This window comes from Salmo salar, chromosome 17, assembly GCF_965601325.2.
Source record: "Salmo salar chromosome 17, fSalSal1, whole genome shotgun sequence".
NCBI classification, from domain to species: domain Eukaryota; kingdom Metazoa; phylum Chordata; class Actinopteri; order Salmoniformes; family Salmonidae; genus Salmo; species Salmo salar.
The window spans coordinates 86285724-86311621 of NC_138307.1; the positions used below are offsets into that span (position 1 = coordinate 86285724).

The window sequence follows — 25898 nt, forward strand, 5'->3', positions numbered from 1 at the left end:
GCAGGTACACACGGTGAGAGGGCAATGTGCAGGTACACACGGTGAGAGGGCAATGTGCAGGTACACACGGTGAGAGGGCAATGTGCAGGTACACACGGTGAGAGGGCAATGTGCAGGTACACACGGTGAGAGGGCAATGTGCAGGTACACACGGTGAGAGGGCAATGTGCAGGTACACACGGTGAGAGGGCAATGTGCAGGTACACACGGTGAGAGGGCAATGTGCAGGTACACACGGTGAGAGGGCAATGTGCAGGTACACACGGTGAGAGGGCAATGTGCAGGTACACACGGTGAGAGGGCAATGTGCAGGTACACACGGTGAGAGGGCAATGTGCAGGTACACACGGTGAGAGGGCAATGTGCAGGTACACACGGTGAGAGGGCAATGTGCAGGTACACACGGTGAGAGGGCAATGTGCAGGTACACACGGTGAGAGGGCAATTGACAGGTACACACTCGCACAATTCAGTTTATTTTATTGTACTTTGTTGAACAAGGTAAATCATTGAGAACACATTCTCTTTTACAACAACAACATCAACAACAACCCACGTGTGTACTAAACTCAACCACGACCCGGTGAACTCTGCTTCCTGTCACCTGTCTCAGAGAGATGAAGCCTCTTGGCTGGGACACGGACATCTCCTGGCTGACAGGGGAGGAGCTACACGTGGAAGTGCTGGAGAACGTTCCTCTTACCACACACAACTTTGTGAGTACGACTGGAACTAGAATTTCATATGACTGGGCAGGGGTGCAGCCATGGGTGGGCCTGGGAGGGCATGGGCCCACCCACTTGGCAGCCAGGCCCACCCACTTGGGAGTCAAGCCCAGCCAATCAGAATGAGTTTTTTTCCGACAAAAGGGCTTTATTACAAACACAAATACCCCTCAGGCTTATGGTAGAGAAATGAACATTACATTCTCTGACAACTGCTCTGTTGGACAATCCTGCAGTTTGCATGCCAATTGCACATTCCTTCAAAACTTGAGACATCTGTGACATTGTGTTGTTGTGACAAAACTGCACATTTATTTAAGTGGCCTTTTATTGTCCGGAGCACAAGGTGCTCCTGTGTAATGATCATGCTGTTTTATCAGCTTCCTGATATGCCACACCTGTCAGATGGATGGATTATATTGGCAAAGGAGAAATGCTCACTAACAGGGGACGTAAACAGATTTTTACACAACATGTTGAAAGAAATACGCTTTTTGTGCGTATGAAACATTTCTGGGATTATTTATTTCAGCTCATGAAACATGGGACCAACACTTTTTTTTTAAAATGTTGCGTTTTTATATTTTTGTTCAGTGTAGAACTATGGAACTAGACTTCAGGAACCAGCTGGGGATGGGATGTTACTGGGAAACGCCACTAGAAAGACTTAACTAGGAGGATGAACTGTCCAAAACAGTGCAAGGTTCAGTCCATTGTTGAGTTGACCCTCGTGTTTGTTTCTGGCCATGCATGTAGACCCGGGCAAATAAACTATTTGTTAAATCAGAGCAAGTTCATTCACTGAAGGAAAGAGCAACTATGTACCTCCAATGTCCTCAATGATTGGAACACCTGCATTCACAATGGCACGTGCATATACTGTACGTTAGACAAGAACAGAAACACAGAGGTAGAAAGAGGGCTCCTAGATGGAAAAGATCTTGTTTTAGCCTGGGACATCGCCTTTTGAGGGATTCCACCATTTTGTTTTTATTAGTCAACTGGGTTGTGAATCCAATGGGTTGGATTCCCATATGATCGGAGCATTGTCTTCTTCAAATTGGATGGTCTTTTTGGTTTTGTAAATGTCTTTTCGAAGCTATAGCACTGCCATCTAGTGGCCACAATTACATTTTATGACAAGAGTTGGTTCAGGAGTCCAGCAGGTGGCGGTAAATAATCAATGTTAGCTTTACACTTTTTGTTTCAAACACAATAGAAGAAGAACATGGACTACTTCAAAATGGAGATGGCACATAGAAAGACGACTCACTTTTGTATATCTCCGTGGATGGGACAGAAGGTACAACCAACCCTGCTCCCTGACGTTTCCTACTCTATTTTCTGTCTCTGTTTCTGTCTGTTCCCCAGGTGAGGAAGACCTTTTTTACGTTGGCATTCTGCGATTTTTGCCGGAAGCTTCTGTTCCAGGGGTTCCGATGTCAGACGTGTGGCTATAAGTTTCACCAACGTTGCAGCACAGAGGTGCCGCTCATGTGTGTCAACTACGACCAGCTAGAGTGAGTTATCGATCAAATTAATCAATTCAACTCATTGAGGAAAGGTGGACGGGATGGGCAGTTTTAACTTGATGTGTCATGTAATTCTGTCGTTTTTTTCCTTGTTTGAGACTGAAGTTAACTTGACCTGTCCCCGAGACAGACGTTTGGCCTGATCTGCCCCTTCTAGTATTGCTAGTGTCCCAGTTCTAACCTGTATGTTGGGGCTCTACCAGGTCTAACCTGTAGGTTGGGGCTCTCTACCAGTTCTAACCTGTATGTTGGGGCTCTACCAGTTCTAACCTGTATGTTGGGGCTCTACCAGGTCTAACCTGTATGTTGGGGGGCTCTACCAGGTCTAACCTGTATGTTGGGGCTCTCTACCAGTTCTAACCTGTATGTTGGGGCTCTCTACCAGTTCTAACCTGTATGTTGGGGCTCTCTACCAGTTCTAACCTGTATGTTGGGGCTCTACCAGTTCTAACCTGTATGTTGGGGCTCTACCAGGTCTAACCTGTATGTTGGGGCTCTCTACCAGTTCTAACCTGTATGTTGGGGGGCTCTACCAGGTCTAACTTGTATGTTGGGGCTCTACCAGTTCTAACCTGTATGTTGGGGCTCTCTACCAGTTCTAACCTGTATGTTGGGGCTCTCTACCAGTTCTAACCTGTATGTTGGGGCTCTACCAGTTCTAACCTGTATGTTGGGGCTCTCTACCAGGTCTAACCTGTATGTTGGGGCTCTCTACCAGGTCTAACCTGTATGTTGGGGGCTCTACCAGTTCTAACCTGTATGTTGGGGCTCTACCAGTTCTAACCTGTATGTTGGGGCTCTACCAGTTCTAACCTGTATGTTGGGGGGCTCTACCAGTTCTAACCTGTATGTTGGGGCTCTACCAGTTCTAACCTGTATGTTGGGGGGCTCTACCAGTTCTAACCTGTATGTTGGGGGGCTCTACCAGTTCTAACCTGTATGTTGGGGCTCTACCAGTTCTAACCTGTATGTTGGGGCTCTACCAGGTCTAACCTGTATGTTGGGGGGCTCTACCAGTTCTAACCTGTATGTTGGGGCTCTCTACCAGTTCTAACCTGTATGTTGGGGCTCTACCAGTTCTAACCTGTATGTTGGGGCTCTACCAGGTCTAACCTGTATGTTGGGGCTCTACCAGGTCTAACCTGTATGTTGGGGCTCTCTACCAGTTCTAACCTGTATGTTGGGGCTCTACCAGTTCTAACCTGTATGTTGGGGCTCTACCAGGTCTAACCTGTATGTTGGGGCTCTACCAGGTCTAACCTGTATGTTGGGGGGCTCTACCAGTTCTAACCTGTATGTTGGGGCTCTACCAGGTCTAACCTGTATGTTGGGGCTCTCTACCAGTTCTAACCTGTATGTTGGGGCTCTACCAGGTCTAACCTGTATGTTGGGGCTCTACCAGTTCTAACCTGTATGTTGGGGCCTCTACCAGTTCTAACCTGTATGTTGGGGCTCTCTACCAGGTCTAACCTGTATGTTGGGGCTCTCTACCAGGTCTAACCTGTATGTTGGGGGCTCTACCAGTTCTAACCTGTATGTTGGGGCTCTACCAGTTCTAACCTGTATGTTGGGGCTCTACCAGGTCTAACCTGTATGTTGGGGCTCTACCAGGTCTAACCTGTATGTTGGGGCTCTACCAGGTCTAACCTGTATGTTGGGGGGCTCTACCAGTTCTAACCTGTATGTTGGGGCTCTCTACCAGTTCTAACCTGTATGTTGGGGCTCTCTACCAGTTCTAACCTGTATGTTGGGGCTCTCTACCAGTTCTAACCTGTATGTTGGGGCTCTACCAGGTCTAACCTGTATGTTGGGGCTCTCTACCAGGTCTAACCTGTATGTTGGGGCTCTCTACCAGTTCTAACCTGTATGTTGGGGCTCTACCAGGTCTAACCTGTAGGTTGGGGCTCTCTACCAGTTCTAACCTGTAGGCTGGGGCTCTCTACCAGTTCTAACCTGTATGTTGGGGCTCTCTACCAGTTCTAACCTGTATGTTGGGGCTCTCTACCAGTTCTAACCTGTATGTTGGGGGCTCTACCAGTTCTAACCTGTATGTTGGGGCCTCTACCAGTTCTAACCTGTATGTTGGGGCGCTCTACCAGGTCTAACCTGTATGTTGGGGCGCTCTACCAGGTCTAACCTGTATGTTGGGGCTCTACCAGGTCTAACCTGTATGTTGGGGCGCTCTACCAGTTCTAACCTGTATGTTGGGGGGCTCTACCAGTTCTAACCTGTATGTTGGGGCTCTCTACCAGTTCTAACCTGTATGTTGGGGCTCTCTACCAGTTCTAACCTGTATGTTGGGGCTCTCTACCAGTTCTAACCTGTATGTTGGGGCTCTCTACCAGTTCTAACCTGTATGTTGGGGCTCTCTACCAGTTCTAACCTGTATGTTGGGGCTCTCTACCAGTTCTAACCTGTATGTTGGGGCTCTCTACCAGTTCTAACCTGTATGTTGGGGGGCTCTACCAGGTCTAACCTGTATGTTGGGGCTCTCTACCAGTTCTAACCTGTATGTTGGGGCTCTACCAGGTCTAACCTGTATGTTGGGGCTCTCTACCAGTTCTAACCTGTATGTTGGGGCTCTCTACCAGGTCTAACCTGTATGTTGGGGCTCTACCAGGTCTAACCTGTAGGTTGGGGCTCTCTACCAGGTCTAACCTGTATGTTGGGGCTCTCTACCAGGTCTAACCTGTAGGTTGGGGCTCTCTACCAGTTCTAACCTGTAGGTTGGGGGGCTCTACCAGTTCTAACCTGTATGTTGGGGCTCTACCAGGTCTAACCTGTATGTTGGGGCTCTCTACCAGTTCTAACCTGTATGTTGGGGCTCTCTACCAGGTCTAACCTGTATGTTGTCTCTCTGCTGCAGTTTGTTGCTGGTGTCGAAGTTCTTTGAGCACCACCCCATCACCCAGGAGGAGGTGTCATCAGAGGGCACCACCCCCGTGTCCGAGGTCTACCCTTCACTGCCTCCGTCCGACTCCACCGGGTGAGTCTCACAGCTGTCCTGATCCCATTCTCACCTCGGCACAGTTGAAGGAAAGGAGACGAGGAGAGGAAGCCATTTTTAAGACTACCTTAAACAGACAGACTTGATCGTCTTGTGTCTCCTCGCTAGATTCAATGTAGACTGGAATCTCTGCTAATGCTGTGCCATATGTCCCCAGTGAGATGACCCACCCTGTTCCTCCCCTCTTAACCGCTCTCTGACCCCCAGGTCCCTGTCCACGTCCATCTCCCCAGAATTTCAACCCCCATTCTCCCTGACCCACCCCGCCCTGACCTCTCTGTCTCTCTGACCCCCAGGTCCCTGTCCACGTCCATCTCCACCCCCTCCAGAGTTTCAACACCCATCCTCTCTGACCTCTCTCTCTCTGTCTCTCTGACCCCCAGGTCCCTGTGCCACACCAGCGTGTCCCCGTCCAAGTCCATCCCTATCCCCCAGAATTTCAGGCCCGGAGAAGAGGACCACAGGAACCAGTTTGGACAGAGAGACCGCTCGTCCTCCGCTCCCAACGTCCACATCAACACCATCGAACCCGTCAACATAGACGTGAGTCCAACGTCTCCTGTTGTCTGTGTGTCTGAGAGCTCAGACACTTCCCCCTGCTGGAGACAAGTAGTACTGCTAATGTACAATGTGTATGTGCCAGCACTAGTTAAAGGGGGTGCTCATCTGGGTTAAGTCGTGTACTGTAATTCTTGGCCAAATACCACCATAGTAATCATACTTGTATATATTTAACCTTTTATTTTAACCAGGCAAGTCAGTTGAGAACAAATTGTTATTTACAATGACGGCCTACCACCGGCCGAACCTGGACGACGCTGGGCCGATTGTGCGCCGCCCCTATGGGACTCCCAATCACGGACGGTTGTGATACAGCCTGGAATCGAACCAGGGTGTCTGTAGTGCCGCCTCTAGAAACTGAGATGTAATGCCTTTAGAGCGCTGCGCCACTCGGGAGCCCCTTAAAGAGATACTTAAAGAGGAACTGACAGTGTTTTTAGCAACGTGAAGTCTTAATCTTTTTATATACGCCCCAGGAAGAATATTAGCCTTCTTTTTTTTTTTTAAAGCGAGCACTTAGATACGGTCGTTTTCATGTTTTTATAAATTCATAGAATGTTTGGGCATTTGTGAAAATTCTATAGCAATATAGAGTGGGAAAGCAGCCGTGCTTTTGGACATTTAACTGTATGGTTCATACAGTTCATTGACACTGCAGGAAATAAAACCTGATTTAAAATCCCATCTGTCTCGTCCAGGACCAGAGTTTACGCAGACTGGTGCACCATAGCCAATCAGAGCTACAGTAGCTACAGTATACAAACAAGCCATTTGCACAGAGGCCTGTCATCATTCACGTTGAACTGGACTGTGTGTTTACAGGAAGTAGGACCTGCCATCATTCACTATGAACTGGACTGTGTGTTTACAGGAAGTAAGACCTGTCATCATTCACTATGAACTGGACTGTGTGTTTACAGGAAGTAAGACCTGCCATCATTCACTTTGAACTGGACTGTGTTTACAGGCAGTAGGACCTGTCATCATTCACTATGAACTGGACTGAGTGTTTACAGGAAGTAGGACCTGTCATCATTCACTATGAACTGGACTGTGTGTTTACAGGAAGTAGGACCTGTCATCATTCACTTTGAACTGGACTGTGTGTTTACAGGCAGTAGGACCTGTCATCATTCACTATGAACTGGACTGTGTGTTTACAGGCAGTAGGACCTGCCATCATTCACTATGAACTGGACTGTGTGTTAACAGGAAGTAGGACCTGTCATCATTCACTATGAACTGGACTGTGTGTTAACAGGAAGTAGCAACAGAGCGACTTTAGATCAATAGAACACATTCACCAAAAGCCACAAAATACACCTGAATGGATTTCTGCAAATATTTCTTACATTTGGGAACATTACAGTCCTGTTGATCAAACAACCATGACAAGGCAGTGTCTCTCTCCTTCAGTTATACACATCATCAACAGCTAATGCTAGCCAGAGAAAGATGATCTACCAAAGTAACATTAAATAAACCCTCTAAAACTTTTTCACCTAATTTTGTCTGTCAAAATTGCACTGGTAATCGATGGAGGAATTGTAGCCTCCTCGTATTTCTGCAGTTTGCCTGCCAACAATGCATGCTTGTCCCAGCCAAGCACACAAGCCAACTGTCAAATGTTGGCTACCTTGTTAGCTAGCTAGCTACTTCCAGACATAAATTAGTAACACCTTACTCTGACAACCTGACTCCGCCTAGCAGAGGTGTTTACATGTTATCTAGAGCGCTCTAGCAGAGCTGTTTACATGCTATCTAGAGCGCTCTAGCAGAGCCGTTTACATGCTATCTAGAGCGCTCTAGCTGAGCCGTTTACACGCTATCTAGAGCGCTCTAGCAGAGCCGTTTACACGCTATCTAGAATGCTCTAGCTGAGCCGTTTACCTGTTATCTAGAGCGCTCTAGCTGAGCCGTTTACCTGTTATCTAGAGCGCTCTAGCAGAGCCGTTTACATGCTATCTAGAGCGCTCTAGCAGAGCCGTTTACATGCTATCTAGAGCGCTCTTGACTAACTATTACTTTGCCTACGTTTACTGACCCCGGTCATATTCAGCAGGTGTTGCGCGTTAAGTTCATCAGTTATTCTTCGCTCTGAATTTACGAATGCGAGAGATATGCTAACTGTTTAAAGCCGTTCTAGTTCTTGCTAGCTTTTACCCAATGACACCTGCATCTCTAACTGTGTGTAGCCACCGGAAAAAACAAGATGGAGGAAAAGTCACCCACTTCTCCAATGACATGACATCCTCCTAGCAGCTAGCTCGCTAGCTAATGTTAGGCTCCGTGTTTTTAGCTTGCTACATAAATAGATACGCTAGCCTATTAGCCACGTTATTGCTGACTTGTGATCATTAGGCCTTGCTAGTTTGATTATATTGTCATTCCCAGCCTTAGTTGCATTCGTCCTTTATTTTTTTTTTGTCCAAAATATTGAGCCATTGAAACTGAGACAGTGCATTCTGAATGGTACCATGTCCGCTGTGATTTACAACATGATAGCAATATTTTCTGGACCACCAAGACATGTATTGGTTTATTATATAAATCGTGCATTGAACTACATCCATCTGTTCTGCCATCAATGCCTTTAGTGTACGTCATAACATTTTGAGTCAAATGTAACCTGTTTTTAAAACCTCTTTATAAAGTTGGTTTTGTAAGCATAAACTGGGAATTTTTGATATATTTTTTTTACTAATATGATTTGTCTGTTTTCATATCTGCAAAGCAGTTAAAACGCTGTCAGTTCCACTGTTATACCAGTTACCAAGATATAACCCAGCTTGTAGCGTTTGTCTGGAATCTAGATGCCCAGCTGTCTTCACAGTATTGTGATTCTCTGTTATTTCCTCTCTCTCTCTTTCAGGACTTGATTCGAGACCAAGGTTTACAGAGGTCAGAAGGAGGTAAGGAAGTTATCATCATCATCAGTAATTCAATCAACAAGTCCCCGTCCCGTCGCCCCGTCCCCCACATCCTGCATCTGTGTTCTCTTTCTCTCTTGTTTTACAAGGCCCTTGAAGCTCATTTTGTCCAGTCAGAATTCTATTTCTACAAGTCTTGTTGATGCATATTCAGAATATTTGTCCTTAGACTGTAAAACAATGGCTCTGTCCCTTTTTAAGGAGACTTCCCCTTTAAGAGAGCCATCTACCCTTTTTTTATTCCCCTAACATTCTCTGATTTCCACTGCCCGTCCATGCTCCCTCTGAAAGAGTGTAGACTACCTACTATGGGGCCAGTCTCAAATGGTTCCCTATCTAGTGCACTACTTTTGGCCAGTGATAATGTGTGGGAAAAACTCTCCAACTTTCTACTGGTCCATGGAGCCAGATTCATGCATTCTCCTCATTGGCACTCATTGGGCTCTGGCCAAAAGTAGAGCACAGTACAGTGACTAGGCGTCCATTTTGGATCAGGCCTACAGTAGGTACCATAGAGAAGTAGGGTCAGGTGGGCCCAGTAGCTGGTCTTCAGGGCCAGTGATCCTGCTGTGTCTCTCTCTTCCCCCCCTTGCAGCCCCCCCCTTGCAGACCCACCCACCCGCCCGCTGCTTGAGGAAGCACCGAACACGGACCTCAAGCCCCCTCCTATACTCCTACCCCAATGACATAGTCTTTGATTTTGAGTCCGAGCCTGTGTACCGAGGTAGCTAGGCTTCTGTGGTGTGCCTCTGTGTGTGTATTGTGGTGTGTGTGTGTGTGTGTGTGTGTATTGTGGTGTGTGTATATTGTGGCGTGTGTGTATTGTGGTGTGTGTGTGTGTGTGTGTGTTTGTGGTGTGTGTTATTGTGGGTGTGTGTATTGTGGTGTGTGTGTGTGTGTGTGTGTCCTCACCCACCACCTGTGTTTTGGCCCTCCCACTGTCCATCTGTGTTTCACTCTTCACCCTCTTTCCTTACGTTTTCTCTCACGACCATGATCCCTCACACTGTCACTACCCGTCGTCGTCCTTCCGTCCCCCCCCCCCCGTCCCCCTCTGCTTCCAAAACTCTCATATGGGAGGGTTTTTGTGTTCAGGGCCTGTGTCCACAAGGCATCTCTGAGTAGGACTGTGCATCTAGGATCTGTCCATATAGTCTCATTCATTATGATCTAGAAGGGAAACCAGATCCTAGTCTGAGATGCTTTGGATCCGGGCTCTGATCACGGAATAGGAGAGTACAGTATAGATGTATAGAACATTTTATAAACCTCCTCAGAACTGACATACCACTTGACGGTGTAATGTATTGGCTGACTGTAGTTGGCGGTGTAATGTATTGGCTGACTGTAGTTGACGGTGGAATGTATTGGCTGACTGTAGTTGACGGTGGAATGTATTGGCTGACTGTAGTTGACGGTGTAATGTATTGGCTGACTAGTTGACGCTGTAATGTATTGGCTGACTGTAGTTGACGGTGGAATGTATTGGCTGACTGTAGTTGACGGTGGAATGTATTGGCTGACTGTAGTTGACGGTGGAATGTATTGGCTGACTGTAGTTGACGGTGGAATGTATTGGCTGACTGTAGTTGACGGTTGAATGTATTGGCTGACTGTAGTTGACGGTGGAATGTATTGGCTGACTGTAGTTGACGGTGGAATGTGTTGGCTGACTGTAGTTGACGGTGGAATGTGTTGGCTGACTGTAGTTGACGGTGGAATGTGTTGGCTGACTGTAGTTGACGGTGGAATGTGTTGGCTGACTGTAGTTGACGGTGGAATGTATTGGCTGACTGTAGTTGACGGTGGAATGTATTGGCTGACTGTAGTTGACGGTGGAATGTATTGGCTGACTGTAGTTGACGGTGGAATGTATTGGCTGACTGTAGTTGACGGTGGAATGTATTGGCTGACTGTAGTTGACGGTGGAATGTATTGGCTGACTGTAGTTGACGGTGGAATGTATTGGCTGACTGTAGTTGACGGTGTAGTGTATTGGCTGACTGTAGTTGACGGTGTAATGTATTGGCTGACTGTAGTTGACGGTGTAATGTATTGGCTGACTGTAGTTGACGGTGGTATGTATTGGCTGACTGTAGTTGACGGTGGAATGTATTGGCTGACTGTAGTTGACGGTGGAATGTATTGGCTGACTGTAGTTGACGGTGGAATGTATTGGCTGACTGTAGTTGACGGTGGAATGTATTGGCTGACTGTAGTTGACGGTGTAGTGTATTGGCTGACTGTAGTTGACGGTGTAATGTATTGGCTGACTGTAGTTGACGGTGTAATGTATTGGCTGACTGTAGTTGACGGTGTAATGTTATTGGCTGACTGTAGTTGACGGTGTAATTTATTGGCTGATTGTAGTTGACGGTGGTATCCATTGGCTGACTGTAGTTGACGGTGGAATGTATTGGCTGACTGTAGTTGACGGTGGAATGTATTGGCTGACTGTAGTTGACGGTGGAATGTATTGGCTGACTGTAGTTGACGGTGGAATGTATTGGCTGACTGTAGTTGACGGTGGAATGTATTGGCTGACTGTAGTTGACGGTGTAGTGGAATGTATTGGCTGACTGTAGTTGACGGTGTAGTGGAATGTATTGGCTGACTGTAGTTGACGGGGTAGTGTAGTCATTGGCTGACTGTAGTTGACGGGGTAGTGTAGTCATTGGCTGACTGTAGTTGACGGGGTAGTGTAGTCATTGGCTGACTGTAGTTGACGGTGTAGTGTAGTCATTGGCTGACTGTAGTTGACGGTGTAGTGTAGTCATTGGCTGACTGTAGTTGACGGTGTAGTGTAGTCATTGGCTGACTGTAGTTGACGGTGTAGTGTAGTCATTGGCTAACTGTAGTTGACGGTGTAATGTATTCATTGGCTGACTAGTTGACGGTGTAATGTATTCATTGGCTGACTAGTTGACGGTGTAATGTATTCATTGGCTGACTGTAGTTGACGGTGTAATGTATTGACTGACTGACTGTAGTTGACGGTGTAATGTATTGACTGGCTGACTGTAGTTGACGGTGTAGTGTATCTGGCTGACTGTAGTTGACGGTGTAGTGTAGTCATTGGCTGACTGTAGTTGACGGTGTAGTGTAGTCATTGGCTGACTGTAGTTGACGGTGTAGTGTATTCATTGGCTGACTAGTTGACGGTGTAATGTATTCATTGGCTGACTGTAGTTGACGGTGTAATGTATTCATTGGCTGACTGTAGTTGACGGTGTAATGTATTGACTGACTGACTGTAGTTGACGGTGTAATGTATTGACTGGCTGACTGTAGTTGACGGTGTAGTGTATTGGCTGACTGTAGTTGACGGTGTAGTGTAGTCCCTACCTTCCAGTGTGAGTAGGTTTTTGTCTTTTTAATGTAATGTTGGAAGCCACATTGAGACGTATTGGTTATAAAGTAGAGGATGCAGTTAAAGTACTACATTACCCAGAGTTCCCTACTGCACCAGGCACCACACCACCCTATCCCAGCAACACCCTCTCCTTCACACACTGGTGACACTGATGGTTTCCTCTGAACTAATGGCTTCTACGGTTGTGGCTAGATGAAGAATTTGACGTGGCACGCTGGGCAGAATTTGACGTGGCACGTTGGGCAGAATTTGACGTGGCACGCTGGGCAGAATTTGACGTGGCACGCTGGGCAGAATTTGACGTGGCACGCTGGGCAGAATTTGACGTGGCACGCTGGGCAGAATTTGACGTGGCACGCTGGGGAGAATTTGACGTGGCACGTTGGGCAGAATTTGACGTGGCCCGTTGGGGAGAATTTGACGGGTTAGGAGAAGAGTGCTGTGCTCTAGCCACAAGAGTAGAAGTCATCAGTTCTGTTAACATCAGTACCACCTCCCACTGTGACACCCCCCCTACCTCCAACACCCCCAGGACACAACACTGACTCCCCTCAACCCTCCTGTTCTCTGAAACCCACTCTATGGCCCAATCCCAAACTGACCCCTAGACCCTACGCCAAGGATCCCCAATTACATTCAGCAGTGGGTCCAATTTGTTTACCATCCTTGAGAGGATGGTAAATGGTTTCTGGAACATAGTTATAAATCATTTGTATCGCTGCAAATTAACCGCAAGTATCCCAAACAGAGAGATATAATATTTCAGGAAAAACAGAATCATTTCAAACCTTGATTACATTGGGATACGATCACGTCAGTCTCTATTTATGTGTTGGAATAGTTGGACAGATTTCCTAAATTTAAAATCACTGAACTCATTTTCTGATGATTTTACACTCTCTTTTTGTCTAATTTAATGAAAAATTATTAATACAATTTATACAAAATATTTTTGATCTGAACATTTTGGGGGCCAAATAAAATCGCCCATTGGGGAACCCTGCCCTATGGTTGACCCCTAGACCCTATGGTTGACCCTATTATCGACCTCATAGGGTCTAGGGGTCGATCCTAGGGCTTAGGGTCTAGGGGTCATTTTGGGACTGGACATATCCCTTCTCTTGTCACTCAATCCCTGTCTTCCTCCTCTTCCTCCTCCTACTGCCTTCTGTTGGCCCTCCGTTTCTTCTCATCCTCATCTTTTGTTTTGTTTTCCTCCTCCACCCTACCCCCCCTCCCTCCCTCCCTCCCTAACCCCTCCCTCCCTCTCCTACTTCCAATTAGGGTCGACTGCAGGGCTGTCGGCCACGCCTCCGGCCTCGCTGCCTGGCTCATTGACCAATGTGAAGGCTCCTCAGAAGTCTCCGTGTCCACAGAGAGAGAGGAAGTCATCGTCCTCGTCTGACGACCGCAATAAGATGGTGAGACGCGACCGCTACAAAACACAGACCTTCTTAGAGCTGATTGGTGTATAACACAGACCTTCTTAGAGCTGATTGGTGTATAAGTAACACAGACCTTCTTAGAGCTGATTGGTGTATAAGTAACACAGACCTTCTTAGAGCTGATTGGTGTATAAGTAACACAGACCTTCTTAGAGCTGATTGGTGTATAAGTAACACAGACCTTCTTAGAGCTGATTGGTGTATAACACAGACCTTCTTAGAGCTGATTGGTGTATAAGTAACACAGACCTTCTTAGAGCTGATTGGTGTATAAGTAACACAGACCTTCTTAGAGCTGATTGGTGTATCACAAAGCAGGATCAATAAGTTTACAATAAGATGGAGATGCCAAACAATGACACTAGGAGTTGGCAAGATGGCTATAAATGCCCAGCTATTCAGATGGAGAAAGACCTAGTAAAAAAACCACATTAGTGTGGTGAAATGCACAGAGCCCTTCAACCGTGCGCCGCCACTTTAAGACTGCACCGGCTCTGTTGTAAAGCAGGAAGTAAACCGTCTCTGTGTGTGTGTCCCCCCCTCCGTAGAAAACCCTGGGCAGACGGGACTCTAGTGACGACTGGGAGATCCCAGAAGGTCAGATCACCCTGGGTCAGAGGATAGGATCTGGATCCTTTGGAACCGTTTTCAAGGGCAAGTGGCACGGCGACGTGGCGGTAAAGATGCTGAACGTTACAGCTCCCACCCCACAGCAGCTACAGGCCTTTAAGAACGAAGTGGGAGTCCTCCGGTAAGACGCATTAACGGTTAAGTCATGTAGAATACTAGTTTTACTGCAGATGTTGAGGTAATTAACTGCTACCTTCCAGGTCTTAGGTGTGTTGGGATATACAGTCTAACCGACAAGTATAGTGTAAACGGGGCTTCTGTTTTGTCATGAAATAACGGGGCTTCTGTTTTGTCATGTGTAAACGGGGCTTCTGTTTTTGCCATGTGTAAACGGGGCTTCCGTTTTGTCATGTGTAAACGGGGCTTCTGTTTTTGCCATGTGTAAACGGGGCTTCTGTTTTTGTCATGTGTAAACGGGGCTTCTGTTTTTGTCATGTGTAAACGGGGCTTCTGTTTTTGTCATGTGTAAACGGGGCTTCTGTTTTTGTCATGTGTAAACGGGGCTTCTGTTTTTGTCATGTGTAAACGGGGCTTCTGTTTTTGTCATGTGTAAACGGGGCTTCTGTTTTTGTCATGTGTAAACGGGGCTTCTGTTTTTGTCATGTGTAAACGGGGCTTCTGTTTTTGTCATGTGTAAACGGGGCTTCTGTTTTTGCCATGTGTAAACGGGGCTTCTGTTTTTGCCATGTGTAAACGGGGCTTCTGTTTTTGCCATGTGTAAACGGGGCTTCTGTTTTTGTCATGCGTAAACGGGGCTTCTGTTTTTGTCATGCGTAAACGGGGCTTCTGTTTTTGTCATGTGTAAACGGGGCTTCTGTTTTTGTCATGTGTAAACGGGGCTTCCGTTTTTGTCATGTGTAAACGGGGCTTCCGTTTTTGTCATGTGTAAACGGGGCTTCCGTTTTTGTCATGTGTAAACGGGGCTTCCGTTTTTGTCATGTGTAAACGGGGCTTCTGTTTTTGTCATGCGTAAACGGGGCTTCTGTTTTTGCCATGTGTAAACGGGGCTTCTGTTTTTGCCATGTGTAAACGGGGCTTCCGTTTTTGCCATGTGTAAACGGGGCTTCTGTTTTTGTCATGTGTAAACGGGGCTTCTGTTTTTGTCATGTGTAAACGGGGCTTCTGTTTTTGTCATGTGTAAACGGGGCTTCTGTTTTTGCCATGAAATAACATGCCGGATGGAGAGCTGAAAGCTCCTTCTCAGTGGTTTTGATGTCCTCCCCCTGTTCCCTAACAGGAAGACGCGTCACGTCAACATCCTGTTGTTCATGGGTTACACCACCAAGCCTCAGCTGGCCATCGTGACCCAGTGGTGTGAGGGCTCCTCCCTCTACCACCACCTACACATCATAGAGACCAAGTTTGAGATGATCAAGCTCATAGACATCGCCCGGCAGACGGCACAGGGCATGGAGTGAGTTAATCCACAACACACGGGATGCACCCCGACTAGCACCCTGTTCCCAGAACTAGTCTCAGACCATAGGGAATAGGCTGCTATTTGGGATGCATCTTAACATGGACTGACTGGTACAGTGGAGGTTAGGAGAGTCTTAACATGGACTGACTGGTACAGTGGAGGTTAGGACAGTCTTAACATGGACAGACTGGTACAGTGGAGGTTAGGAGAGTCTTAACATGGACAGACTGGTACAGTGGAGGTTAGGAGAGTCTTAACATGGACAGACTGGTACAGTGGAGGTTAGGAGAGGCTTAACATGGACAGACTGGGACAGTGGAGGTTAGGAGAGGCTTAACATGGACAGACTGGTACAGTGGAGGTTAGGAGAGTCTTAACATGGACTGACTGGTACAGTGGAGGTTAGTCTTAACATGGACAGACTGGTACAGTGGAGGTTAGGAGAGTCTTAACATGGACAGACTAGTACAGTGGAGGTTAGGAGAGGCTTAACATGGACTGACTGGTACAGTGGAGGTTAGGAGAGTCTTAACATGGACAGACTGGTACAGTGGAGGTTAGGAGAGTCTTAACATGGACAGACTGGTACAGTGGAGGTTAGGAGAGGCTTAACATGGACTGACTGGTACAGTGGAGGTTAGGAGAGTCTTAACATGGACAGACTGGTACAGTGGAGGTTAGGAGAGTCTTAACATGGACAGACTGGTACAGTGGAGGTTAGGAGAGTCTTAACATGGACTGACTGGTACAGTGGAGGTTAGGAGAGTCTTAACATGGACAGACTGGTACAGTGGAGGTTAGGAGAGTCTTAACATGGACAGACTGGTACAGTGGAGGTTAGGACAGTCTTAACATGGACTGACTGGTACAGTGGAGGTTAGGAGAGGCTTAACATGGACAGACTGGTACGGGAGGTGGGAGGCTCTGGCGACGGACGGGAGGTGGGGCTTAACATGGACTGACTGGTACAGTGGAGGTTAGGAGAGTCTTAACATGGACAGACTAGTACAGTGGAGGTTAGGAGAGGCTTAACATGGACTGACTGGGACAGTGGAGGTTAGGAGAGTCTTAACATGGACTGACTGGTACAGTGGAGGTTAGGAGAGTCTTAACATGGACAGACTGGTACAGTGGAGGTTAGGAGAGTCTTAACATGGACAGACTGGTACAGTGGAGGTTAGGACAGTCTTAACATGGACTGACTGGTACAGTGGAGGTTAGGAGAGGCTTAACATGGACAGACTGGTACAGTGGAGGTTAGGAGAGGCTTAACATGGACAGACTGGTACAGTGGAGGTTAGGAGAGTCTTAACATGGACTGACTGGTACAGTGGAGGTTAGGAGAGTCTTAACATGGACAGACTAGTACAGTGGAGGTTAGGAGAGGCTTAACATGGACAGACTGGGACAGTGGAGGTTAGGAGAGTCTTAACATGGACTGACTGGTACAGTGGAGGTTAGGAGAGTCTTAACATGGACTGACTGGTACAGTGGAGGTTAGTCTTAACATGGACAGACTGGTACAGTGGAGGTTAGTCTTAACATGGACTGACTGGGACAGTGGAGGTTAGGAGAGTCTTAACATGGACTGACTGGTACAGTGGAGGTTAGGAGAGTCTTAACATGGACAGACTGGTACAGTGGAGGTTAGTCTTAACATGGACTGACTGGTACAGTGGAGGTTAGGAGAGTCTTAACATGGACAGACTGGTACAGTGGAGGTTAGGAGAGTCTTAACATGGACTGACTGGTACAGTGGAGGTTAGGAGAGTCTTAACATGGACTGACTGGTACAGTGGAGGTTAGGAGAGTCTTAACATGGACAGACTGGTACAGTGGAGGTTAGGAGAGGCTTAACATGGACAGACTGGTACAGTGGAGGTTAGTCTTAACATGGACAGACTGGTACAGTGGAGGTTAGGACAGTCTTAACATGGACAGACTGGTACAGTGGAGGTTAGGAGAGTCTTAACATGGACAGACTGGTACAGTGGAGGTTAGGAGGGTCTTAACATGGACAGACTGGGACAGTGGAGGTTAGGAGAGTCTTAACATGGACTGACTGGTACAGTGGAGGTTAGGAGGGTCTTAACATGGACAGACTGGTACAGTGGAGGTTAGGAGAGGCTTAACATGGACTGACTGGTACAGTGGAGGTTAGGAGAGGCTTAACATGGACTGACTGGGACAGTGGAGGTTAGGAGAGTCTTAACATGGACAGACTGGTACAGTGGAGGTTAGGACAGTCTTAACATGGACAGACTGGTACAGTGGAGGTTAGGACAGTCTTAACATGGACAGACTGGTACAGTGGAGGTTAGGAGAGGCTTAACATGGACAGACTGGTACAGTGGAGGTTAGGAGAGGCTTAACATGGACAGACTGGTACAGTGGAGGTTAGGAGAGGCTTAACATGGACAGACTGGTACAGTGGAGGTTAGGAGGGTCTTAACATGGACAGACTGGGACAGTGGAGGTTAGGAGAGTCTTAACATGGACTGACTGGTACAGTGGAGGTTAGGAGAGTCTTAACATGGACTGACTGGTACAGTGGAGGTTAGGAGAGTCTTAACATGGACAGACTGGTACAGTGGAGGTTAGGAGAGTCTTAACATGGACAGACTGGTACAGTGGAGGTTAGTCTTAACATGGACTGACTGGTACAGTGGAGGTTAGGAGAGTCTTAACATGGACTGACTGGTACAGTGGAGGTTAGGAGAGTCTTAACATGGACAGACTGGTACAGTGGAGGTTAGGAGAGTCTTAACATGGACAGACTGGTACAGTAGAGGTTAGGACAGTCTTAACATGGACTGACTGGTACAGTGGAGGTTAGGAGGGTCTTAACATGGACAGACTGGTACAGTGGAGGTTAGTCTTAACATGGACAGACTGGTACAGTGGAGGTTAGGAGAGTCTTAACATGGACAGACTGGGACAGTGGAGGTTAGGAGAGTCTTAACATGGACAGACTGGTACAGTGGAGGTTAGGAGAGTCTTAACATGGACAGACTGGTACAGTGGAGGTTAGGAAGTCTTAACATGGACTGACTGGTACAGTGGAGGTTAGGAGAGTCTTAACATGGACTGACTGGTACAGTGGAGGTTAGAGTCTTAACATGGACAGACTGGTACAGTGGAGGTTAGGAGAGTCTTAACATGGACTGACTGGTACAGTGGAGGTTAGGAGAGTCTTAACAGGACTGACTGGTACAGTGGAGGTTAGTCTTAACATGGACTGACTGGTACAGTGGAGGTTAGGAGAGTCTTAACATGGACTGACTGGTACAGTGGAGGTTAGGAGAGTCTTAACATGGACAGACTGGTACAGTGGAGGTTAGGAGAGGCTTAACATGGACAGACTGGTACAGTGGAGGTTAGGAGAGTCTTAACATGGACAGACTGGTGTACCAGTGTTTATTGATTACTAACTAACCTGGGCTGTAAACATGTTTATTGATTACTAACTAACCTGGGACTGTAAACGTTTGATTACTAACTAACCTGGGACTGTAAACATGTGTACTGTTTATTGATTACCGTAATTTCCGGACTATTAAGCGCACCTGAATATAAGCCGCACCCACTGAATGTCTATAAGCCGCAGGTGCCTACCGGTACATTGAAACAAATGAACTTTATACAGGCTTTAACGAAACACGGCTTGTAACAAAAATAAATAGGCTTTAACGAAACACGGCTTGTAACAAAAATTAAAAATTAGCAGTAAGCTTTAGTTGTCTTTTTGCACTGAGTCAATTCCTCACGCTGCTGTTTCCAACGTCTTATCATCGACTCATTAAGACCAAGCTCCCGTGCAGCAGCTCTATTTCCTTTTCCAACAGCCAGATCAATCGCCTTCAACTTGAAAGCTGCATCATATGCATTTCTCCGTGTCTTTGCCATGATGAGGGTGACAAAATGACTACCGTAATCAGAATGATGGGAAGTTTGAGAGTGCTCGATTTAATCAGTAAACAACAGTAAACAAATTTAACAGTAAACAAAAAAGTTGTTTGACCTTAACCCGTTCGGCAATTTCATTGGTCTGATGAAAGCTTCATGCCGCCAAAAAAATTAGCACGTCACAGAATGTGTTTTTTTTTGGAGAAAAAAAAATTGAAAGCTGGAAAAATCCATATATTAGCCGCGTCATTGTTTTAAGCAGCGAGGTTCAAAGCGTGGGGAAAAAAGTTGCGGCTTATAGTCCAGAATTTACGGTACTAACTATCCTGGGATTGTTGTGGTTTTTCCTCCCTAGTTATCTGCACGCCAAATCCATCATCCACAGAGATCTGAAGAGCAACAGTATCCTCTCTGACCCCTGACCTTTCACCTGTTCCAACAAGCACCTTTCACAGTCTTGTTTGACCTTTGACCCACCTATAAGGGAGGCCGTCATAATCACCTCTCTCTGCTGTGTCACCTGATCACAAGTCGTTGATAGGATATAGTCCTGTGTTCAGATCTGTTTTTACGTTGTAGAGTCATTTAGCAGGACGCTGTTATCCAGAGGGACTTCCTGTTAGTGCAGCCGTCTTCAGGTGAACTAGGTGAGACAAAGACAAGTGTTGGTGCAAGAAAGACAAGGGTGTTAGTTGATGAATTGGCATGGACAGCCACCAGCCGATACATCCATGGTTCTCTCTCCCCCCAGACGGAGCTAGCTCCCCTCTCTCCTCCCCCCAGACGGAGCTAGCTCCCCTCTCTCTCCCCCCCAGACGGAGCTAGCTCCCCTCTCTCTCCCCCCCAGACGGAGCTAGCTCCCCTCTCTCTCCCCCCAGACGGAGCTAGCTCCCCCCTCTCTCCCCCCCAGACGGAGCTAGCTCCCCTCTCTCCTCCCCCCCAGACGGAGCTAGCTCCCCTCTCCCCTCCCCCCAGACGGAGCTAGCTCCCCTCTCCTCTCTCCCCCCCAGACGGAGCTAGCTCCCCTCTCCCCTCCCCCCAGACGGAGCTAGCTCCCCTCTCCCCTCCCCCCAGACGGAGCTAGCTCCCCTCTCCCCTCCCCCCAGACGGAGCTAGCTCCCCCTCTCTCCTCCCCCCAGACGGAGCTAGCTCCCCCTCTCTCCTCCCCCCAGACGGAGCTAGCTCCCCCTCTCTCCTCCCCCCAGACGGAGCTAGCTCCCCTCTCTCCTCCCCCCAGACGGAGCTAGCTCCCCTCTCTCCTCCCCCCAGACGGAGCTAGCTCCCCTCTCTCCTCCCCCCAGACGGAGCTAGCTCCCCTCTCTCCTCCCCCCAGACGGAGCTAGCTCCCCTCTCTCCTCCCCCCAGACGGAGCTAGCTCCCCTCTCTCTCCCCCCCAGACGGAGCTAGCTCCCCTCTCTCTCCCCCCCAGACGGAGCTAGCTCCCCTCTCTCTCCCCCCCAGACGGAGCTAGCTCCCCTCTCCCCCAGACGGAGCTAGCTCCCCTCTCCCCCAGACGGAGCTAGCTCCCCCCTCCCCCAGACGGAGCTAGCTCCCCCCCAGACGGAGCTAGCTCCCCCCTCCCCCCAGACGGAGCTAGCTCCCCCCCCGCCAGACGGAGCTAGCTCCCCTCCCCCCAGACGGAGCTAGCTCCCCTCCCCTCAGACGGAGAGCTAGCTCCCCTCCCCCCAGACGGAGAGCTAGCTCCCCTCCCCCCAGACGGAGAGCTAGCTCCCCTCCCCCCAGACGGAGAGCTAGCTCCCCTCCCGCCAGACGGAGCTAGCTCCCCTCTCTCTCTTTTCCTTAACCCCTCTCCTCCCAGACATCTTCTTACACGAGGACCTGACGGTGAAGATAGGAGACTTCGGCCTGGCCACAGTGAAGTCACGCTGGAGCGGCTCCCACCAGTTTGAACAGCTCTCTGGCTCCATCCTGTGGATGGTGAGTGATACTGCAGGGATAAAGAGGAGAACCTGAATAGACTAAACAACTAGCAAGAGAATTCAATCTAGGGAAAGGGGGATACCTAGTCAGTTGTCCAACTAAATGTATTCAACTGAAATATGTCTTCCGCATTTAACCCACAAACTCTTCTGCCTTGCTCGGGGGCAGAATGACAGATTTCTTTACCTTGTCAGCTCGGGGAATTCGATCCAGCAACCTTCCGGTTACTGGCCCAACCCTCTAACCACATTATTCTACATTATTAGAATGTGATGTACGTTATCAGAGCTGCTCTGAAAGGATCAGATATCAGTTGTTTTTAGGAAAACAGTGAATAAATGCATCAGTCTGAATGTGACATGAGCTCTGACACAATTAGTCTTTCCTCAGTTCCTTACCACCTCTCTTCTGGCCTCCATCTCAAAACTCATTGGAGGAGAGGGTCTGGGGGGGGGGGGGGGGGTACCTCAACTCATTGGAGGAAATGGTCTGGGGGGAGGTACCTCAACTCATTGGAGGAAATGGTCTGGGGGGAGGTACCTCAAATCTTGTCCTCCAGTGCGGTTTGAGAGGGAGGCGATGATGGCAGGAACAAGGACAATACTTTTGAGACCCAGGGTTCAAGTCAATTCAGGAAGTAAACCAAAACAATTCTAATTCCAAATGTTCCTCCTGGACGAGAATTGCAATTGTCAGTGTACTTCCTGACTTGACTGGAATTGAGCCCAACCCTGCCAGTGTGGCTGTGTATCTGGTAAACTGTGTGACTCTGCTGCTCCCTGTCTGTCTGTAGGCCCCAGAAGTGATCCGCCTGCAGGATAAGAACCCTTACAGCTTCCAGTCTGACGTTTACGCCTTCGGGATTGTTCTCTATGAGTTGATGTCTGGGGCCTTGCCCTACTCCAACATCAATAACAGAGACCAGGTAGATATCTCTACTGTTATATATATATTTATTTATTTATTTATTTATATATTTATATTTATTTATATATTTATTTATTTATTTATATATTTATATTTATTTATATATTTATATTTATTTATATATTTATAATGTTCTCTATGAGTTGATGTCTGGGGTCCTGTCCTACCTGAGCAAGGTCTCCTACCCCTGACCTGATCCTCTACCTCTCTCCTCTAGATAATCTTCATGGTGGGTCGGGGCTACCTGTCTCCTGACCTCAGTAAGGTGCGCTCCAACTGTCCTAAAGCCATGAGGAGGCTGATGGCTGACTGTATGAAGAAGAAGAGAGAGGAACGGCCCCTGTTCCCTCAGGTAACCCTGGAGACGGGACCCTGTTCCCTCAGGTAACCCTGGAGACGGACCCTGTTCCCCCGGGTAACCCTGGAGACGGGACCCTGTTCCCCCAGGTAACCCTGGAGACGGGACCCTGTTCCCTCAGGTAACCCTGGAGACGGACCCCTGTTCCCCCGGGTAACCCTGGAGACGGGACCCTGTTCCCTCAGGTAACGCTGGAGACGGACCCCTGTTCCCCCGGGTAACCCTGGAGACGGGACCCTGTTCCCCCAGGTAACCCTGGAGACGGACCCCTGTTCCCCCGGGTAACCCTGGAGACGGGACCCTGTTCCCTCAGGTAACGCTGGAGACGGACCCCTGTTCCCCCGGGTAACCCTGGAGACGGGACCCTGTTCCCTCAGGTAACCCTGGAGACGGACCCCTGTTCCCCCGGGTAACCCTGGAGACGGGACCCTGTTCCCTCGGGTAACCCTGGAGACGGGACCCTGTTCCCCCGGGTAACCCTGGAGACGGACCCCTGTTCCCTCAGGTAACCCTGGAGACGGGACCCTGTTCCCTCGGGTAACCCTGGAGACGGGACCCTGTTCCCTCGGGTAACCCTGGAGACGGGACCCTGTTCCCTCGGGTAACCCTGGAGACGGGACCCTGTTCCCTCGGGTAACCCTGGAGACGGGACCCTGTTCCCTCGGGTAACCCTGGAGACGGGACCCTGTTCCCTCGGGTAACCCTGGAGACGGGACCCTGTTCCCTCGGGTAACCCTGGAGACGGGACCCTGTTCCCTCGGGTAACCCTGGAGACGGGACCCTGTTCCCTCGGGTAACCCTGGAGACGGGACCCTGTTCCCTCGGGTAACCCTGGAGACGGGACCCTGTTCCCTCGGGTAACCCTGGAGACGGGACCCTGTTCCCTCGGGTAACCCTGGAGACGGGACCCTGTTCCCTCGGGTAACCCTGGAGACGGGACCCTGTTCCCTCGGGTAACGCTGGAGACGGGACCCTGTTCCCTCGGGTAACCCTGGAGACGGGACCCTGTTCCCTCGGGTAACCCTGGAGACGGGACCCTGTTCCCTCGGGTAACCCTGGAGACGGGACCCTGTTCCCTCGGGTAACCCTGGAGACGAGACCCTGTTCCCCCGGGTAACGCTGGAGACGGGCCCTGTTCCCCCGGGTAACCCTGGAGGCCTCTTCACTGTACATGCCAGGGGTTGAGCTGAATGTTTTAAAATGACCAAGATATCCACCTCAACAGAAACATCTTCCTGCTCATGTGGTTAAGGCTGGTAAGCTGTTGTGGGTTAAAAGGCTGGTAACCTGTTGTGGGTTAAAAGGCTGGTAACCTGTTGTGGGTTAAGGCTGGTAACCTGTTGTGGGTTAAGGCTGGTAACCTGTTGTGGGTTAAGGCTGGTAACCTGTTGTGGGTTAAGGCTGGTAACCTGTTGTGGGTTAAGGCTGGTAACCTGTTGTGGGTTAAGGCTGGTAACCTGTTGTGGGTTAAGGCTGGTAACCTGTTGTGGGTTAAGGCTGGTAACCTGTTGTGGGTTAAGGCTGGTAACCTGTTGTGGGTTAAGGCTGGTAACCTGTTGTGGGTTTTAAGGCTGGTAACCTGTTGTGGGTTTTAAGGCTGGTAACCTGTTGTGGGTTTTAAGGCTGGTAACCTGTTGTGGGTTTTAAGGCTGGTAACCTGTTGTGGGTTTTAAGGCTGGTAACCTGTTCTGGGTTAAAACCTGTTAGGGCTAGTGGGCAGTATTTGCACGGCCGGATAAAAAAACGTACCCGATTTAAATCTGGTTACTACTCCTGCCCAGTAACTAGAATATGCATATAATTGTTTGATTTGGATAGAAAACACCCTAAAGTTTCTAAAACTGTTTGAATGGTGTCTGTGAGTATAACAGAACTCATATGGCAGTCAAAACCCTGAGACAAATCCTGACAGGAAACTGAAATCTGATGTGTGGATATCACTTCAAACATTTGCCATTGAAACACACAGGGGCTTGTGATTCATTTAGCACTTCCTATGGCTTCCACTAGATGTCCCCAGTCTTTACAAAGTGGTTTGAGTCTCCTATCAAAATTGACTGAAAGAGAGGATGTTTACCTTGGTCACAGGGGATGGGCCATTACCATTGTGACGTCGGCGCCCATGGGTACTCTCCCTTTTCGAAACGTTTTGAAAGACAATGCAACCGTCCCAATGGAATATTATTGAAGCCCTGGTTGAAAAAGCCCCTAAAGATTTATGTTATACAACGTTTGACATGTTTGAACGAACTTAAATATATTTTTTTTGCTCATTCCTGACGACAAGTCAGACGCACACGGTACATTTTCACTAGCCTTCGGAGCGCGCTAACACTATTGGGACATAAATTATTAACTTTTTTGAACAAAACTACATTTGTTATGGACCTGGGATTCCTAGAAGTGCCTTCTGATAAAGATAATCAAAGGTAAGGGATTATTTACAATAGTATTTTAGATGGTTGATCGTTCCAAGATGGCTCCAACATTTATAGCCTAGACTATTTTTCTGGGCATACCACGTCGTTTATTGCAAAGTGTGATTTCCCAGTAAAGTTATTTTTAAATCTGGCAAAGAGATGGCATTCAAGACATGTTAATCTATAAGTCTTTGAATGACAATATTACATTTTAACAATGTTTTCGAATAGTAATTTTGTAAATTGTAGCGCTGATCATCGGAAGCATTTGAGGGAAAAGATTTTCTGAACGTCATGCGCCGATGTAAAATGCTGTTTTTATATATAAATATGAACTTTATCGAACAAAAAATGCATGTGTTGTGTAACATGATGTCCTAGGAGTATCATCTGATGAAGGTTGTCAAAGGTTAGTGCTGCATTTAGCTGTGTTTTGGGTATTTGTGATGCATGCTAGTTGCTTTGAAAATGGCTGTGTGATTATTTCTGGCTGGGTACTCTGCTGACATAATCTAATGTTTTGCTTTTGCTGTAAAGCCTTTTTGAAATCGGACAACGTGGTTCGATTCAGGAGAGGTGTATCTATAAAACGGTGTAAAATAGTCATATGTTTGAGAAATTGAAGTTATAGCATTTGTGAGGTTTTGCATTTAGCGCGACGCGATTCCACTGGCTGTTGATTAGGGTGGGACGCAAGCCTCCCACTGGCCCAGACAGGTTAAA

The 25898-nt window shown here is 48.1% G+C and overlaps 1 protein-coding gene across 2 annotated transcripts in view; it reads left to right on the top strand.

Moving 5' to 3' along the window:
• Nucleotides 1-25898, top strand: part of LOC106595257 (serine/threonine-protein kinase B-raf) — a 64800-nt gene that overhangs the window by 28050 nt on the left and 10852 nt on the right. The window contains exons 5-17 of one of the 2 annotated variants that reach the window (XM_082964344.1): nt 614-716; nt 2097-2245; nt 5124-5243; nt 5648-5807; nt 8698-8737; nt 9351-9479; nt 13413-13549; nt 14122-14324; nt 15441-15617; nt 19885-19931; nt 21349-21467; nt 22264-22395; nt 22615-22749. In XM_082964344.1, coding sequence (XP_082820470.1) covers nt 614-716; nt 2097-2245; nt 5124-5243; nt 5648-5807; nt 8698-8737; nt 9351-9479; nt 13413-13549; nt 14122-14324; nt 15441-15617; nt 19885-19931; nt 21349-21467; nt 22264-22395; nt 22615-22749 — 1651 coding nt within the window. The remainder of the gene's footprint in view (nt 1-613; nt 717-2096; nt 2246-5123; nt 5244-5647; nt 5808-8697; nt 8738-9350; nt 9480-13412; nt 13550-14121; nt 14325-15440; nt 15618-19884; nt 19932-21348; nt 21468-22263; nt 22396-22614; nt 22750-25898) is intronic. The other variant, XM_082964345.1, reaches the window with a different exon arrangement.